The 18,610-nt window shown below is 39.8% G+C and overlaps 2 protein-coding genes and 1 non-coding gene across 4 annotated transcripts in view; 1 reads left to right on the top strand and 2 right to left on the bottom strand.

Moving 5' to 3' along the window:
• LOC133457340 (probable G-protein coupled receptor 153) overlaps window positions 1-11,149 on the top strand; it is a 51,112-nt gene extending 39,963 nt beyond the window's left edge. Inside the window, exons 4-6 of one of the 2 annotated variants that reach the window (XM_061736506.1) lie at window positions 474-663; window positions 3,951-4,135; window positions 7,417-11,149. In XM_061736506.1, the coding sequence (XP_061592490.1) occupies window positions 474-663; window positions 3,951-4,135; window positions 7,417-8,271 (1,230 nt within the window). In that variant the 3' untranslated portion in view covers window positions 8,272-11,149. Of the gene's footprint in view, window positions 1-473; window positions 664-3,950; window positions 4,136-7,392 lie in introns of both variants that reach the window. The other variant, XM_061736505.1, reaches the window with a different exon arrangement.
• A 3,618-nt stretch (window positions 11,150-14,767) lies between these two features.
• Window positions 14,768-14,849, bottom strand: trnal-aag (transfer RNA leucine (anticodon AAG)). The gene has a single exon. It is a non-coding gene; the product is annotated as a tRNA-Leu (tRNA).
• Window positions 14,850-16,411: 1,562 nt separating this feature from the next.
• her3 (hairy-related 3) lies at window positions 16,412-17,469 on the bottom strand. The gene is made up of 4 exons (XM_061734870.1): window positions 17,416-17,469; window positions 17,218-17,313; window positions 16,996-17,077; window positions 16,412-16,890 (listed from the first exon to the last, which is right to left on the bottom strand). The coding sequence occupies exons 1-4, from the start codon at window positions 17,467-17,469 to the stop codon at window positions 16,412-16,414; spliced, it is 711 nt and encodes a 236-aa protein (XP_061590854.1).
• Window positions 17,470-18,610: the final 1,141 nt, after the last annotated feature.

The following is an 18,610-nucleotide window of genomic DNA, read 5'->3' as shown; positions in this document are numbered from 1 at the left end:
GTAGCTTGCAAGCCAGGTGTTTTAACTCAGCAAGACCATACTTCAGATAAAACATACTTACGTATAAGTGTAAGCAATATACTTGCTTGGTGATTATAAAACTAAGTACGTGGTTTTCACTACTTCTGAATTGACCAAAATGTTGCATGAAAGATTGGTACACAGAATGTAAACAATTACACAATCTGCAGAGTATTTAGTATACGTCCGACGAGTCGCCCCTCGCATCCCATCCTTAATACTGCATCCCATAATTAATTGGGCCACAACAGCAGAAGCTGCGGCCACTTGTCCAGCTTCTGTTGCCATCATAAACATTTGAGTTAGTCAGTATCTAACTGTACTTCTATTTAAACTTCTGCTCTGAATGTCGCTTAAAGGATTTTTTTGAGGCTGTGGTAGCAGTGTAAGCTGGAGTCTTCCCTGCAAAAGACATGTATGTTCTTCCTCACGCTTTGTTGGCTCCTGCGCAGGTGGTGAGCTTCGCCAGTCTGAAGTTTGACCGCTCCTACAACTGGATGGTGTTGTGTGTGCTCTGGTGCTCCATTGCTCAGTCCATTCTGCTGCCAATGTTCCTCTGGGCTTGCGACCGCTACCGTGCCGACATCCGTATGGTGTGGGAGAAGTGCGTTGCCATTATGTCCAATGATGACGTGGACGAGGGTAAGCTGCTGTCAGGCATATCTCCCCCCCGCCCTTCTCCCGCCACCCTTGTCCCACCTTTTCTCCCAATGATTTAAGATATATATTAACAACTTATCACTAAGAGTAGAGTTGAAACCTCTGCGAGGACATATCCAAACTTGATTGACATTGGAGGTTGCAAAGACAATTTATTCCAAATTGTATATCATTTTAAAATAAAACATGGATTATATGTTTGTTAACCCCCCTGAGGTATTAAAAGATTAGCATTACTCTGTCTTTTTTCACAGGTACCACAAAGAAAATGTAACTTTCATCATCCTGACAAAAGTTGAAGGAAATAACTGTACTTGCAAAACAGGGGGAAGCAATTCTGAAAGGGCAAAAGAAAGGAACAAGAGATGACTAAACATTAAAGGGGACCTATTATTGCATCTAATCCCTATTTTAAACAGTCCTTGAATGTCTTAAAAACAAGCTTTTGATTGTTTTTGCTAAATAAATTAGAATTTCAGCCTCTAAACCATGTCTTTATCTTCCCATTCTCTAACCTCATTATCTATGAGGGATTCTGAGTGGGCGGGGCTATGATAATGAGGCACTGTGCTGATTGGCTGCCTGAATGACGCGATACACCGCTACAGAAAAATGGCAGAAGCTCCGGCCGGCGGAGTTACCGTGTCATAACTGCATGCAATGTGAGCGAGCGTCAGCGACAAAATCAATTCCATTGCTTTATTTTCTATTGGACTGTCCTAACTGGCCGCAGCGACGCGGCGCGCTGTTTTGAGCTGAACATTTGTCGGACGCCCTGCTTCTATTTTCTTCCTGACGCTCGCGTTGAAAGCCGGTTGAAAGCCGGATAAAAGCGCTGTAGGAAACAGTCACGGATGAGGAACGGCTGATCCAGTTAGTTGAAATGAGAAGTTATCTCTATGATACCTCCTCATTTCACCACAAAAACCTCAATAAAGTGGCAGCTGGCTGGAGGGAGATGGACAGAGAGCGTCCGATGTCACGCAGTGCTACGCGATAGTCGGACGCTCGCATGCAGTTACACGGTTTTATAGTTGGGGGCGTGGTTTGCATTTTGGTTACGTAACGAAAATGCGCAGAATCTGAAGGGCTTGTAGAAGCCACATTACTCTGGATGGCTCATCCAGGCGGCTGGACAGACACTGCAGAATGTGGTTGCTTTCCACCTTCTCTGAGTTGGCAGGCTCAAGGGAGACCACTTTATATATGTTAAAGCAAGAAAAACGTGTTTTTCATAATAGGTCCCCTTTAAATGTTAAATGTCATCTTAAAGAAAAAGAAACAAAAGCTTTAGTTGTAGCCTAATGGTTGATGAAAATGCCCAATTTCTTTGGTCAAGTATGGTGTGATCTGAGCCATGACTTGAGAACATACCATACTTTCCCATTTAATTGTGTGAAAATTGGTAAAAGACCTCAGAGAGGACTGTTAACATCAAAGGATTGTGGGAAATTCAGCATATTTCTCCTTATTTTACTCACTATCCGCAACTTTCAATCCTGTGTTGTTTTTGGCTTGAAATCAAAATTCAATAAAGATTCTTTATTAACAAATTAAAAATATACATTCATAATAGTTTTTAATGTATAGATATACTATATTTTAAAAGGTGTTATCAGCATTTTGGGGCTTTTTGAACTTACTCAAAATCAAATTTACATCTCTGCATAAGTTCTTTTTTTTCTTTTTTGGGGATATAACATTATTTTAAGTTGGAGCAGAGTTTGAAATCAGTGGTCAGATGTTATCATGTGACCTATCATGTGACCTTTGTTGTCAGGAAATAAAACTGAAGGGAAAAGTGTCTGTGTAACAAAACCTTTCACATTAAGGTAGATGGATGTTTTTGTAAATGTGTCTACTTTCTAAAATATTTTTACCATGCTGCGAGACTGATGTCCAAGACAAAGAAATATTGCAACACGTTTGTCGATTCACTTTAGCGTACATAAACTGGTCTTCTGCTCTGATATAAGATAATATAATAAATTATTCCCCTATTTATGTGTTTCTCTCAAGAGTGAATGTAAAAAAAAAAGAGTGAATGTAGAACAAATGCTGTCTAGTTGGAGAACGTTAGCTCTGTCACGTCATTATGATGGTCATATTTCCCTCAAGTCAGAAAAAGATATCCTCAATTTATTTTCATTATTTATTTGTTTTCAGAATACAAAACTAAGATGCATATGAAATGAATGATTAACATGTACTTTTATTTTGTTTTTATTTTATTATTTTTTTTATCTTTGGTTTGTTTATTGGTATTGTGGGGGTTTGATGTTCATTCACGCGTCAGATAGTAGTGATTTAAAGCGAGAAATTTAACTTTAATCTCACCCAGCTTTAATATCTGAACAGCAAATGAAGAGAAAGACTGTGGACTGATGTCTTTCACCACATAGATATGTATGTCTTCTGAGGGGGGGCAAAAATGAAACATTTCAACAGGATACCACAGACACACTAAATCTGGTCCCAAAATTAGGTCACATGATAATCATATTATTATTATTATTATTATTATTATTATTATTATTATTATTATTATTATTATATGAAGTATTGGCGTTGTTAAAACTGAACCCCTTCTCTCCTGTTTCTAACCCTCCAAACCTTTGACCCTCTCCTCCTCTACTTTTTCTCAGAATTGCTCTTTGTCCACTTTAAACCACTAAACAACAAGGCAGTCTATATTCTCTGTAATAATTAACACTACCAGTTCTCTGCTTTTTTTTTTTTTCCCAGAGGGCTTGCCATGTATTACTCATCTCAGTTGTATGTATAAGGATTGTTTCCTGTTTTTCCAAAGCTACTGACTTGCATGCAAAGCTGCCTGTGCAAATGCTACTCTCATCTTCCATCCTTTGGACCAAGCATTTTCCTCAAGATCAGCATTTTACACCCATGTGATCCTTAATGAACATAAATGCTGCAATCAGACACTTTTGGTATATAAATACTTAAAAATTGAATTGTTTATAAATTACTTCATTTTTTCCAGATTGTAAGCCCTGGCTTTTTTATTTGTACTTTTTATTTATAATTCAACCATTTGGCAAGATTTTTAAACATTTAATTTGCAAATTTTTGCCTCAGATTTTTTTTTAATCTAAACTTTTACATTCTTGAGCAGACAAGAAGGAAAATTCAACAAATCAGAGAACAATTGAATTTGTCTCTCTTATTTATTCGTCTGTCTGTATGTCTGTCTTGTGTATGGAGTCCGTTGTTCTCTAATTCTGACACTCGTGCTTTTCTGCGCTTTGCAGAAAACAGCCAAGATGGAGGAATTCTTGCCGACTTAATATTTGACAGACCATATGACTATAGCTTGGCGCCTGAAATCGTGATGATAGACCGTAATGCCAAGTTTGAGTTCTCAACCTTAGAAAGGGGGGTTCTGCAAGGGTATCCAGTGAGGGAACAACAGGAAGATAAAATGCAGTATTTGCAGGTATATTTTTTTTCATTAATTTTCTTCATTTCTTTTATTTGATCAGTTGATTACATTTATTTTATGTGCATGGTGACATGGTGCCTATACAGCATCTTGATTGAATTTTCTGGAATCATTTGACACTTTGTGATCTTATCAATTTGATTTGCCACAGATTTTTTTGGTCTTATTATTATTATTGTTTTTTGTTTTTTCACCTGAATCAAAAATACACTTAGGCTGACTAATGTTTGGTAAATATGACCATCAGTAGTCCCATAAATACATTGCATGTATTTTACTCATAAAGTAGTTTGTCGTAGTTATAGATTTGGCAACATTGTTAGTGTATAAGAGGGTAAGAGTGTGCAGTAATAACTGACTTACCTTCTGCATTTCAGGAATCCCTCAAGGCTTCAGGAAAGCAAATAAATATCTGTTTGTATTCTGCCAAAAAAAAAAAAAAAAAAAAGCATTGTGTCCATTAGATCCAGCGTTCATCCCAGTCAGATGCAGAGCTGCAAATTGCTCTTTTTCAGCCTGCATTAAACAACAAAGCTTGAACTAACATGCAGCCTTCTGGGGCAATTCAACACAGTCTTAATATCAGTTTTAATTCTGATATGGATAGATTTCTGTAAACTACAAGTTCTGAGTAAACTGTTGTTTTTAATAGTGTTAATAATTATTAATGCAAGTTGAGATGATGATTTACAACACTTGGCCTGGAAGACTGTGGTGAGGATTCGCAGCTTCAAAATCAGCTGATGTCACCCACATAATATTAACTTTAACAAAGCATCTTCCACTGTTACTGTGTCATCTTTGTATGAAACGATTTGATGAGAGCAGCCAATCCCAAGCTGTTAATGTAACTATACGAAAAAAAAATAAAATAAAAACAAATAATTGGTTCACTACCTGAGATGTCCAGCATTATAATGGACGTTTCAGTTATGTATTCAATTTGACTTTTTTCTAAAAAGTCTTAAAACAGAGATGTATACAGTAGCCATCACTCCATCGTTCACCATCATTCCTCCCTCCACCACATTTGTGTCAGATTCACTCTATAATACATTAATATTTTCTAGCTGTGCTATCCTTTTGTAAGTGTGTGATTGTGAAACAAATAAAGTATTTTTTCAGTTCCAGGACGACTAAACAGTGATTCAGTTACCTTTTTTCTCTTGTTCCTGATAAGAGTTTAAGTAGGACATGAATCGAGAAAGCTCTTTCAACATTTATCACACCCCTCTTTCATTTGAGAATTTCTACGTGCCTCTCAAGTGGTCTGACTGCAGAATAAAGCCTCTTTGGCTTTATTGGCTCTGTTTGTCCATTCTTTCAAATCTGTCCCGCATCTCCAGTCATTCTAAAGCTTGTGCTGCCCTCTGCTGTTCTGCCCTCTCTCTTAAAGACACTCAATGCTACTGTATCGTCTGCTGTTTATTGTCTCTGCATTTACTGAAAGCCACCACAGGGGGGCAGGCTGATATCAATCTTGAGGCTCTTGACGTCACCTTGACAAACCCTCTGTCACTTGCATAGTTGTCAGAACAGAATGTGAGTATAACATGTAGGCGACTATCAACCTTTAAAGTTTGCATCTCTAGATGATGAAGAGGAATGCAACTTTAATCTTCTTCATGTTTAATATAAGTTATATGTGAGTTCATATGTCTCCTGAGGGATGAAGTAAACATTTAAACAAATCTAAATGTTATTCTGTACAAATAACAGACATTTCCTGAGCCATTAGTCGTCAGCCCAAATATTTACAGAGCACAGTTTAATGGTGCCACAGTATCTGCCAAAGACGTCAGTGTGTTATAACGCTGGCTGCCTCGTGACGTAGAACAATCCTGCATGTGTTAATCTTTGTAGTTGGTGATGGGGATTAATTAAAACACTATTATATACGGAAGAGTATTAGGGCCAGGCAGGAGAAAAATAAAAATAATATTTTAGAGGAGGAATATTTATTTTTTTTTCATTATGCACTTCGAGAAAAAAGTCGAAATGTCGAGATTAATGTTGAAGTACAATTTCGACAAAAAAGTCGAAATGTTGAGAAAAAAGTCAAAATTTTGTGAATAAAGTTGAAATGTTGAGTAAAAAGGTGAAAGTTTGACTTTATTCTTGAAATTGTATTTCAACATTAAAGGAGCTTGAGGCAGGATTTATGAAAAAAATGCGTATACGTTTTAAGTTTTCTAGTAATAATGTCAGATGAAGCGTTCCAAACCAAAAAGAATGAGCCCTCTAGTGTATCTCTCCGTTGCCTTGAACAGGCTGTGTGCTTCAAAATGCGCTGCAATTCCGGGCCCGAATTTCCCGCGCTGTCCTACGGATGTGACGTCAAATGACGCTGCATGCGCGTTCTCCCGTGCCGGCTTCGCTGTTGGCTGCAGTACCCCCGACGGTCGTCGTGGCGCTAATGAGTCTCATTTCCTATTCTTGCCTCAAGCTCCTTTAATATCCACATTTTGACTTTTTCCTCGACATTTTGACATTTTTTCTCGAAATTTCGACTTTTTTTCTCGAAATTGTATTTCAACATTAATCTCCACATTTCGACTTTTTTCTCGACATTTCAACCTTTTTATCGAAATTGTACTTCAACATTAATCTCGACATTTGGACTTTTTTCTCGACATTTGAACTTATTTCTCGAAATTGTACTTCAACATTAATCTCGACATTTGGACTTTTTTCTCGACATTTGGACTTTTTTCTCGACATTTCGACTTTTTTCTCGAATTGTACTTAAACATTAATCTCGACATTTCGACTTTTTTCTCGACATTTCGACTTTTTTCTTGAAATTGTATTTCAACATTAATCTCGACATTTGGACTTTTTTCTCGAAATTGTACTTAAACATTAATCTCGACATTTCGACTTTTTTCTCGACATTTGGACCTTTTTCTCGACATTTGGACTTTTTTCCTCAAAATTGCACTTCAACATTAACCTCGACATTTCAAATTTTTTCTCGACATTTCGACTTTTTTCTCGACATTTCGACTTTTTCTCGAAATTGTACTTCAACATTAATCTCGACATTTCGACTTTTTTCTCAGCATTTCGAGTTTTTTCTCGACATTTCGACTTTTTTCTCTAAGTGCACAATAAAAAAAAAAATCTTCCCCTCTCAAATATTTTTTCTCTTGCATGGCCCTAATACTCCTCCGTTATTATAATCCTATTCAGCATGACAAAATATTCTCTGTGCTTTAAATACCGCCAAAGCCATGTCTAAACTGAAGTAGTTTGGTGTATGTCCTCTCCTCCAGGTGCCCCCTACAAGACGATTCTCCCACGACGAAACCGACATGTGGACCAGCGACCGGATCCCCTCGTACCTGCACAGGTGGGGCTCCACCGAGGACATGATAGTGAGTGCCCATTACAGCTGCACCTTGCCACGCCACGAGAGGCGCAGGAACAGCCTGGTGTCCTACCACGAGGAGAGCCACCACCACCATCACCACCACCCGCACCGCAAGCGGCGGCGCTCTGAGGACAGCGTGCCCGCGCTCCGGCACCTGCCCGCGGTGTGCGGCGCGGGGCGCGGCCACGAGGACGAGCTGCGCTGCTTCAGCCGCGACGAAGTCATCAACTTCATAGACGAGACGCCGCTGCCGAGCCCCAGGAAAAGCCCCCGGCGCGCCTCCACCATGTCCCTCATCCCCAATGTGTACGAACAACACACGGTTATCCTTCCCCACTTTCCGCTCACGGACTTTGAGCGTGAGCCCCAAGCTCTTATCAGGCGAACCCCGCAGCACAAAAGGAGCGGCGGCGGCGGCAGCAGCAGCCGGGGCAACTCGCCCGAGGAAGGGAGGAGGAACCACGGCTCTTGCAGCTCGAGTAAAGGCTGCAAAGATCGCCTGCGAGATGGAAAACACCTGCAGGAGGAGGTGGGTTCGCCTCGGCGCGGCCAGCACTCTCATGCAGCAGGCCAGTCCGGCAGCAGGCCCAGGACAGGTGGAGGTGCTGGTTCCGGGGCCGGAGCTGACTATGCGCACCACAAGCACCTGAGCAGGGCTGAGCGGAGAGGAAGCACAAACAGTTTTGTAAGCACACCCTCGGCCTCGTCGTTGGGATACATCACTTTTCACTCTGATTCTTTAGGCTCCACCACCTGAAAGCAAAAGCTGCTGTGTTAATATCAACATTATTAATGACGTTTTTATTATAAGGAAATCCTCTAAGATATCACTGCTTAAAGGGGACCTATTATGGCATCTAATACCTATTTTAAACAGGCCTTGGATGTCTTAAAAACAAGCTTTTGATTGTTTTTGATAAATAAATTAGAAATTCAGCCTCTAAACCATGTCTTTATCTTCCCATTCTCTAACCTCCTTCTCTATGAGGGATTCTGAGTGGGCGGGGCGGCTATGATAATGAGGCACTGTGCTGATTGGCTGCCTGAATGACACGATACACCACTACGAAAAAATGGCGGAAGCTCCGACCGTATCATAACTGCATGCGATGCGAGCGAGCGTCAGTGACAAAATCAATTCCATCCATCCATTTGCTTTATTTTCTATTGGACTGTCCTAACTGGCCACGAGCGACGCAGCGCTGCACAGTGCGACGCGATGCGGCGCGCCGTTTTGAGCTGAACATTTGTCGGACGCCCTGCTTCTATTTTCTTCCTGTCGCTTGCGTTGAAAGCCGGTTGAAAGCGCTGTAGGAAACAGTCATGGATGAGGAACGGCTGATCCAGTTAGTTGAAATGAGAAGTTATCTCTATGATACCTCCTCATTTCACTACAAAAACCTCAATAAAGTGGCAGCTGCTGGAGGGAGATGGACAGAGCGCGTCCAATGTCACGCAGTGCGATGCGATAGTCGGACGCTTGCATGCAGTTACACAGTTTTAGTTGTGGGCGTGGTTTGCATTTTGGTTACATCACGAAAATGCGCAGAATCTGAACGGCTCGTAGAAGTCACATGACACTGGACGGCTCATCCGGGCGGCTGTACAGACACTGCAGAATTTGGTTGCTTTGAGTTGGCAGGCTGAGGGGAGACACCTTTATATATGTTAAAGCAAGAAAAAAATTGTTTTTCGTAATAGGTCCCCTTTAAAGAAAAGTGACATGCTGGAATATATCAGCCTTTTTACATGTGCCACTCTTCAGCTTCATTACATACCAGAAACAAACCTGTTTCGTGAAATAGCCTTAGGGGCTCTGGACATGTTTTCTGAATAGGCCTCGATGGGTGAGGATGTTAGTGGGTCCAGATATTCAGCTTTCACATCACACATCTCCACTGAGGAACACCTTATTTCCCCCAGCACTTACACAGACAAGATCTTTTTAAATGGCGTGAACGTTCATGAACCTTGTTTTTGCTGTCTGACATTGCTTCTTATGAAAGGATAAAATAATTTGCAGTCGTACTGGTTAGGGTGGTTCTCTTTCTCTCTGTCTCTCGCTCTTTTTATCACGTAAAAACTTGAACTCATATTGTGTTTCGTTTGGGCTGCGAGTTTTTGTTGTACAAACACAAGCAAGCTGCAAATTTCTCTTGAGCTTGACTTCAGGACATGACACGTTTTACATATTTGTTTTGTTATTATTATTATTACACATGAATTTTGTATCTGAATTATTATTCACAACACATGAAAAGTTATTTGAGCACTATATTTTGAAGTGAAATGAGTGGTGATTCCACACTATTACATGGCCAGTAAGTTCCTGTGTGAGATCTTGAGCTATAATGTGACAACCCCTAATCCTGAATGAAAATGTGAGGACATTTAAAAAAAAAAAAAGGAAAACAAAAGATGATTTGACATGTGATGTATATAAGAAAGATATTGGATATATGTTATTGGTGTTTTCTGTTCAATGAGACTCGGTAAGAACTTTTTTTCTCCCAAATCTTTTTACTCATATTTTGACTTAGAATATCATCAGACACAGCAGTGGCTCATCGCTTACAGATCATGAAACTAATATGCAAATGGTGCTGTATTCTCTTCGGCTGACCTCACCTCCTACTCGTTCTACTAACCTAGCATCAGTAATGAATTTTCTACCACAAATAAAGAGGAAGCTATGTCCAAATGTAAGCAATTGCAGCCTTCAGACTGAGTGAGATGTCACGTTAAGTGCTGGTGTCATACCTTAAGATACAAAAACTAAAGCACAAATGATAAACATTACAAAAAGAAAAGGAACTACAGTGTAAAAAAAAAGAAAGAAAAAGAAACTTTACTAAGTTTCTTGCTTCAATAAAAGCAAACATATTTCCATCCTCTAACATTCACAAAACTGCTAATGGACCTATACTGGGAGGTGTTTTTACCTTTGAAAACCTCATTAATGTAAGCCCTGTGATATATAATGTAATATTAAATACAAACATCCTCAAAGAAACAAAAGAGAAAGATAGGGGACAGTTGAGGTTTATATTGATTTCTAAGAACATGTATTTGTTACCCATGTAACAAGTTCTAAAACTGAAATAGACTTTTATTTTGAATCATTCTCACCAAGCAACCTCACTCAAAATAAACATTTGCTGTGCAGCTGACCGCACATATACCTGTATAATTAACAAAGAGCTCCCACCTCTACTAAAGTGATAAAAATAAGCTAATAATGAGCTTTGACTGCTTGTGTAACTGCTAACGTGAATGTATTTGAGGAAATTAAAAAATGGGGACAAAATGAAGTAAAGATATCCCGCTAAGACACCATTATACCCATGAAACATCTTTTTTTTTTTGCTATTACCTGAGAAAGTTCAATCATTTTAAGCTCTCAGTCATCTGCCATCATTTCCGTGTTTTAACTCTCGTGTGTTTGTGTAACTTCCATTAATTTCTGGCTATTAAATTGAACAAGTTAGCTGAATATGCCTTTCTTGGGAAGCATAATGTCACATCCTCCTGTCAAACTTTGCTATGCCATAGACCCCATTGCATTTGTTTGTTGTGTTTACAATATTAAAATATAATTTTGTAACATATTAAAAGATTTATGACTCAAATATGAATGATGTTAAATGTTATGATTTTCTTGTTGAGTTGATGACTTTGTTTAAAAAAAAAGAAACAACCAATTAAATCCACAAGAAGATGCTTGAGAGTGTGTTAAGATTTGCACTACAGAAATACCTTTTAAATTTGATGATTGGATTCACATTTCGCCTGTTTCCTTCACAGACTGGGATGAAGGTTAGAAGCCCAGATAGGCAACAGGCACTCTGATAGCAAGTGGAATGGAGTGGTGCGTAAACAACAACTTAACATTTCTGAGCTTCCTCTTCTGGGGAGAAATTAGACACGACTGCACACTCATGATTAGAAACCAAGTATTTGAATGCAGCATTTATAGCGATGTTAGTAACTAGGATTTTAACATATGACTGCCTCTGATCAAAAAACATAATGCATTTGTTAAAAAATGAGGACCAAGGACAGTGTTTTCAATGATCATATACAGTGACATACAAAATTTACTACATTTTCTTTTGATCCTTTTTTTTGGTTCTCTCTCTGCATGTGTGTGTGAGTGCACGTTTGTGTGTAAAAAATCCCACAGCAATTCATTTGGGTTGAAGATTAGCCTTTGACGGGGCCACTTTTCAGTCATTCTGATGCAGACTTGCTGCTGTACTTTGAATTATTGTCTTAAGCAGGACCAGTTTTGATCAAGCTTCGAGGCCTCATGTTTGCATCTAATACTCTGGTATACAGAAGAGCTTATAATCCACTCATTGACTGCAAGGTGCCCAGATCCTGTGGCTGTGGAACAAAACTATCCCCCCTCTGCTGTTGTCCTTGACAGCGACTAAGTTGTTTCTGCTGAAGTGATGTGTTTGGTTTTCACCAATCATGGCACTGGGCATTAAGGGCAAACATTTCACTTTTTGTCTCATCTGCCAGAGGACATAGACGCTTTCTCTTGGCAATGCTCCCAAACAACCCATGCTTGTCCTAATTATGTTGTCGTGGACATTAGCATTTCACAGGCTCAAATGAGGTCTAGTTTTTTTGTTGTTGTAATTCTCTGAGCATTGCATGGTTGGATCTTGGGGAAACTGTTTCACAGACTTTTTTATTTTAATGTGCCACAATTATTGCTCCTCAATGGTCATTTCCAATGTAATTCCCTCTTGGCATTGTGTTTACACACATCTAACTCCAAACTACCAAAAGTCAGTTTTTATGGAGTTCTGCACACCTGCTCTTGGTCAGTTTACAAAGAGCTTATGATCAGAAGTACCTGGCTCCAACTTAGCCCGTTTTTCTGTTTCTTTTTTGTTAAATAAGTAGTCGGCATGGTGAAAAAAGGTATCTGTTGTTATTCGCGCGAGCTTACATTTGCCTAAGACCCACTAGAGGTTTTATTATTATAATTATTGTGTTTTTACATGCAAAAAGCAAAACAAATAAACAAACAAAATAAAAAATATAGGATGAAAGTAGATTCAATTATGGACATTTAGTTTGAACATTTTACTCAATAGAACCTTAAATTAAAAAAAAAAAAACACTTTCTGGTAGTCAGTTTGAAAGTCTGCCTTTAAAACATCTGGAATGGTTCTGCTGTGTCCAAAACCTTATATCTGTCACAGTTTCACAGTGTAGGATAGGTTTTTTACTGTCACGGCTCAGACAGGACAGAGAACCCAAAAGCACAACACCAGGCAGGATCTGGAAAAACAGGGGAGTGAGTTAAACAGTAAAAAAAACCTATCCTACACTGTGAAACTGTGACAATATCCTATATAACAAAATTCGATCCGAACTCTGCCACTTTATGCTGATCATTCATTTTCCTTGTGTTTACTATTTTACTGTTGCCCCACCAGTGAGCTCGGACACAGCTGTACCATTTAAAAGGTAATTCCACGGTATGCTGGTGGTCTGGAGGAAAACAACCTGGAACTAAAGGCCAGCTCTATTGTTCATGCTTACTTCTGGGCCTTCGAGCGTCTTGCATAGGGGTGTACCGTATGTTTTAATTACATGAAGTGACATCGCATCATGCACAATATGACTGAACCTCCTCAAGAGCATATTCATCAACAAATTGAGAACGAAAACAGGCGTCTGCTGCGCACTTGATCCAGCTCTGTCCGTTAAGTGCGACTGACAGCCCAGTCTTATGTAAATGAAGGATTCTGCACTTGCCGTGCGCTCTCAGCTTTTACGTGCGTCGCTGTTGGACCAAACTTGTCACTTAGACAATAGAGAGACGAGTTCATAGAAACTCTTAAAAAATGTTTAGGTATTCAATTAGGTTAACCACGTGACATCTTCTTTCTTCCATTAAACAAACTTTTCTTGGGTCTCGGGCTTCTGCTGGTCTCATATTGACTTTGTTTGTGGAGGAAGCGTTAAGAAGATTTACTGGCGGGATCTGGGAGCAGATCCCGTCACACTAACAGCTGGAATGACAAACACTTAACTTCTTACTTCTAGCTTGGAAGAAAAAAAACCCACACAGGACCGATATGGCTCCTATTTGTCCGAAGCCACCGCGCACAAACGGCCCTCTTCAGGGAGTCGGCGGGGTCTTTTCAGTGTGTGCCAAGTGAAAGAGCTGTGGGCGTCACGGCGATTCTCCTCGCTGCGAGGTGCCATCCTTCCAGCCCCAAGAATGGACACACACTTTACGACAGCCCTGCCAAAGCAGCGGAAGAGAACTTAAGGGCACTTTAGAATAGTTGAATGACAGACAAATTTGCCTTTGCAAACTCAGACAAAAAAATAAATGAGAAAAAGAAACAAAAATACAGCTATATTTTGGATACTTCAATGTTATTCTAAAATACACTTAAACTGTGAAATTTCCTCTAGTTTCTTCAATTAAAGGTTATTCCTCATATATTTTTTGTAAAGAAAAAACAGACCTTACTATAGCTTATTTGCAATTTAACTAGAAAAAAATGCATGTCGAGATATAGGATGGGATTTTTCGTAATTAATTAGCTTATAGTCGAAATACATTTTAGAATTCAGCAGCTTCATGAAGTCATAAGAGCCTGAAGGCCACAGTGATTATTTTGAATGTTGTCTAACTTGTGTAAACCATCGCCTCTAATGAGATCTCTCCTCTAATAAAGGAGGCCAGCGTGTAATGTCCAGCCGATGGCAGAAAATCGTTTTGCTGTCCGACAAGTATCTAATTTTCTCGCTGCTGTTTCGGTACTTAATGCGTGAAACCAGAGAAGAAAGGACGGAACAGCAGTTCAAGACCACACTCTTGACTGAGTTTTCTCTGCACTCATTTGCACTCAAATGAACACACATAGATGGGAACAGGCGCGCAACCAGCCACGCGCTTTTTCCACAACAAAACAACACTATGGTTGTTTTGTTTCTCTGGTGGGGGAAATGCAATAGAAAGAAAATAGTTGAAAAGTGATAAATTCAGAATCAGAATCAGAAAAGGGTTTATTGCCAAGTTTGTTAAACACACACAAGGAATTTGTTGTGGTGATTGGTGCAATACAATACAAATATAAAAGCACATTCATGGTATGTTTTTCTTTTTTTACATTATTAAAAAAGTGAAAGGTGCAGCAGTACATTATTTTGTGACTTTGTTGCCAATGCATGTAAGGTTCCTTTTTTTTGTTTTCCTAAGAGAAAAAAACGTGTACTGGCAGCGGTGGGATTCGAACCCACGCCCCCGAAGAGACTGGAGCCTTAATCCAGCGCCTTAGACCGCTCGGCCACGCTACCACGTGCAGAACCGCAGAAATGATATGTTTGGAATTATTTAGACGTGGTTTTAATATGGACTATGTGGGTCCACAAGCTGCGAAGGGAAACAAAAGAATAAAACAGGACAAAACAAACAAATATGTATATATATTTAGGTAGCCCCAACCACTTTTGGAGAATACGGCTCATTCCTTCCTGTATCAAGTTAAAGGAGTGTCCTCAGCTTTCTGCAGAGAAAGTTTTGTGATTTGAAGTTTGCGAACGAGCCTAAACTTCAGCTGTTGTGTTGTTGAGAATCTGTTCAAGCAGGGGCGGGTCTTGATTTGGATTGGCACACCGGGCGGCCATTCACAAGTAAGGACAGACTGGGATCATACCACTACGTTAAACGGGGAGGGGGGCCCTGAAGACAGTGAGTGTAGTGGTACGGACCAGTTTATGGTCCGCGTTAAATCGACGCAGAGCCTACGCCGTAGGTCTGCGTCGATTTAACGCAGAACCATAAATCAGCTTTATGAGCAGGACACAGGGATGAGAGAGTGGGATTAAAAATAGGGATTGAAAGTATATTGGGGGGATGGACGAGCGAATCAACAACACACGGGGTCAACAACACAGTTTTTTTGTAATAAGAACACATAAAAATAAGACTTTTATAAAAACACTAATTTAAAATATTTATCATTCCTAAATTAAGCTAAAACAGAAGACCCAGAGTGATAAAGGGGCAGATCAGATAAGATTCTTCTTCTTTCTGCTCCCTTTTCATTCATAAGTTAGGAACATTTGTATTTGTGTTTGTATTGAATTGTTTTGTTTTTTTGAATGAAATAAAGAATAAAATGAAATGAAATGAAAATAAAGAAAGAGGCATTTTGGGGCCTAAAATTCGGCTCTTTAAAACCTTTTTGGCAGTTAATAAACTCCTATACATTTCAAAATGTCAACTCTAGGCTTAATGAAGAATATAAAATTATTTTTTATAGTTTACCCAATATAGCATAAAGTTGCCAACTGTGGTTACTTAAAGTTTAGGGAGCCAAGTGTTAGTGTAAGAGAAAAAAAAGGCTTATTTTTTTCAACTTTATTTATGATCATTCTTAAAGGTAAGGGCACAAAGTAAGATTTATGGAGCTGCATAACGTGCCGAGGAATTTGAGAAATGTTCAACAATAGGATAAAGTTTAGGATTAAAAGATTGAACTCACTACAAACAGCATCAAAAACCCTGTTTAATGCTCTCAGGTCTCAGGTATTGTCATTTTTACATTTTAGGCTTAATTTGAACATGTTTAAGACTTTTGTTATAGACTGTATATAAAAAGCTCTATCTTTTCACAAAATTAGCAAATATATTATTGATATAGTCACTGTAAAATGTGTCCTGTAGCCTACGATCCAGTTGACCAATTGGATTACGGTATTCCGTGGTGAAATGAACAACTCAATCCCTCTTTCGACACTTTTATTAATAAAATAATGTATACACAAATTAACCTATACAACATCTTGTAAAAAAATCTATAGTGCAATTACAAACACTCAATAATGCCTGAAGTTATGACCAGCTTTCACCAGCTCTACCATGGCCGCCACACACTGTGCTGCGTGTTTGCAGCTTCATTCCCATGGCTGACAAAGTTTTTGTGACTGGAGTCTTGTCCGTCGGCATTTTGCGTGGGCGCCGCAGAAATATAAAGTTTGTTGTCTGGTGACTGGAATGCCCCTCTGCCCTGTGGGAAAGAAGCCGCTCTTGCACAGTCGGGCTGCAGAGCTCCAGATGTGGCCGTGTTTCCCCCCTCAGGTCCAGCTGCAGACGGCAGAAGTTTCCGGGCAGTGTGCTGAGTGTGAGCCTGCAGGCCGCTCTGCAGGCCGCTGTCCGTGGTGCTGACCGCTCCTCTCCTCCGAGAGCGGCACAGTTTGTTGGTGAGCTGGGACAAGACCCAGCGCTCGCTCCCGTTCAGGTTATCCGCCATCAGCAGGTACTGGTTGAAGTTTGCCAGGCAGCTATGGAACCCAATTTGGTAATCGGGACACTCAGAAGAAGCAGCAGGAGTACCTGGAAGCAGGGAAAGGTCATATAAACAAGATGTGTGCATAAGCCCTTTGCATCAACTCAGCGGAGAAAAGTAAAAAAAAAAAATAGAATTAAGTTGTAACTCACAACTTTGAATCTTTTGAAGGTTCCTCAGGTGTTTCACGGTGAGTTCCAGGATGTCGGCCTTTTCCAGTTTACGCTTTCGAATCTGTAGGAGTCGAGATTGGCTACTTAGATATTTCCCCCAAATAATGGTCATTTTTAAGCCTACTTTCAAATGATTTGCCATTTTCAGACTTTGAGAAATGTGTTTTTATTTCTCTTTAATGAAATGATTCTCATACTTACACTGCTGCTGTAGTAGCTCTCCAGGAGAGATTTCAACTCGTCCAAACACTGATTAATACGAGCTCGTCGCTTCTTTTCCATGAGCGGTTTGGACACCTGCAAATGGGTCAAATTAATACTTCATACAGCAAGTTTTTACAAATACTAATTAAGTATCCCATTTTGACTTCAATTTAGCTACTTCATAATGCTGCAGACCTTGTTTCTCGGAGTGGGTTTGGGTCTATCCACACATTCCATTGTCGCCACCATCCTCTCAGTCCGTTTTAAGGGGAGTTTCCTTGAAGTTAATCTCCTTCGTTCTCAAGCCTCACGAATGAGAGAGTTGATCCTGAGTGGATTTATATAGAGACACCCACTTAACATCTCAATGCAAACAGTACCGCCTGTCTCTTGCGCTCAAATGAGCAACGGTGGAGTTACTCAACCGCCCAAAACAACCAAAAACACAGACTTACCACAGAAAGTAACGTCTTGTGTAGGACTACTATTTTTATGTTCATTCTTGTCAATCGGGTCTTATTTAAGAATGTTTTATTAAAATATTATTTAACAACTACCAGGCCTTCAAGTATCAAAGAATGGCCAGGCAAAGGTTTCATGGAGCCTATAACAATGGGTTTGAGTCAGAGTGAGGCAAGTGACACCATAATTTGCCATCTATATGATGGATTGAGAACATAAAGCGGACTACAAATGGCACACTATAACCTACAGTCTGCATACTCAACAATCAACGTGTGGGGCATCAAAACAGAAGCGTAAAAAATGATAAACAGAATCATAATGGTTCTACTAGGTGTGCAGCCTAGGCACCATTGACTCCTGTATTCAGTCTTTTATATTTGAGTTTCACGCCACCAGGTCGAAGGCAGCACCGTGGTAATTCCCTTCATGTCCCCACAATATTTCGATTTTCTGGTGGCCACTGGAAAAAACTTCCTGAACAGTAAAAGCTCCTTCCATCAGTCAAACGCCGTTTGACTGAGACAAACATAGTCTGGGACATACAAAACCTTCAACGCAAAACAAATCAACAAACAGAGAAGATTTTTTTAATACCTTAAGGACACTTTTTTCTATTTTAGGTTTCTTTGGCTATTGTGCGTCACCGGTTTTTGTCTCCCTGGCGGGCTCAGAGAGGCACCGAGGAAAATCGCGGGCCGCCCCTTGTCCCTGGTCCTTCGCCTCCCGATTTTCCACACTGCTTCCTGAAAAGGGTTAAGGCTTGGGAAAGTCATACCAACTGAAACAATGCGACGACTTTAAGCTCACCGCAGCCCACGGCACGTCTCCCCATTTGGAATGGGAGTGAGTTAAAAATATCTCGTTGTCGTATAAATTAAACTTGCTTGTATATATATAGGCCTATATAGGCTATATATATATATAT

This window comes from Cololabis saira, chromosome 12, assembly GCF_033807715.1.
Source record: "Cololabis saira isolate AMF1-May2022 chromosome 12, fColSai1.1, whole genome shotgun sequence".
In the NCBI taxonomy this organism is placed as follows: Eukaryota; Metazoa; Chordata; class Actinopteri; order Beloniformes; family Belonidae; genus Cololabis; species Cololabis saira.
Note: the sequence above shows the minus strand (reverse complement) of the source record. Positions and strands in the feature narration are given on the sequence as shown.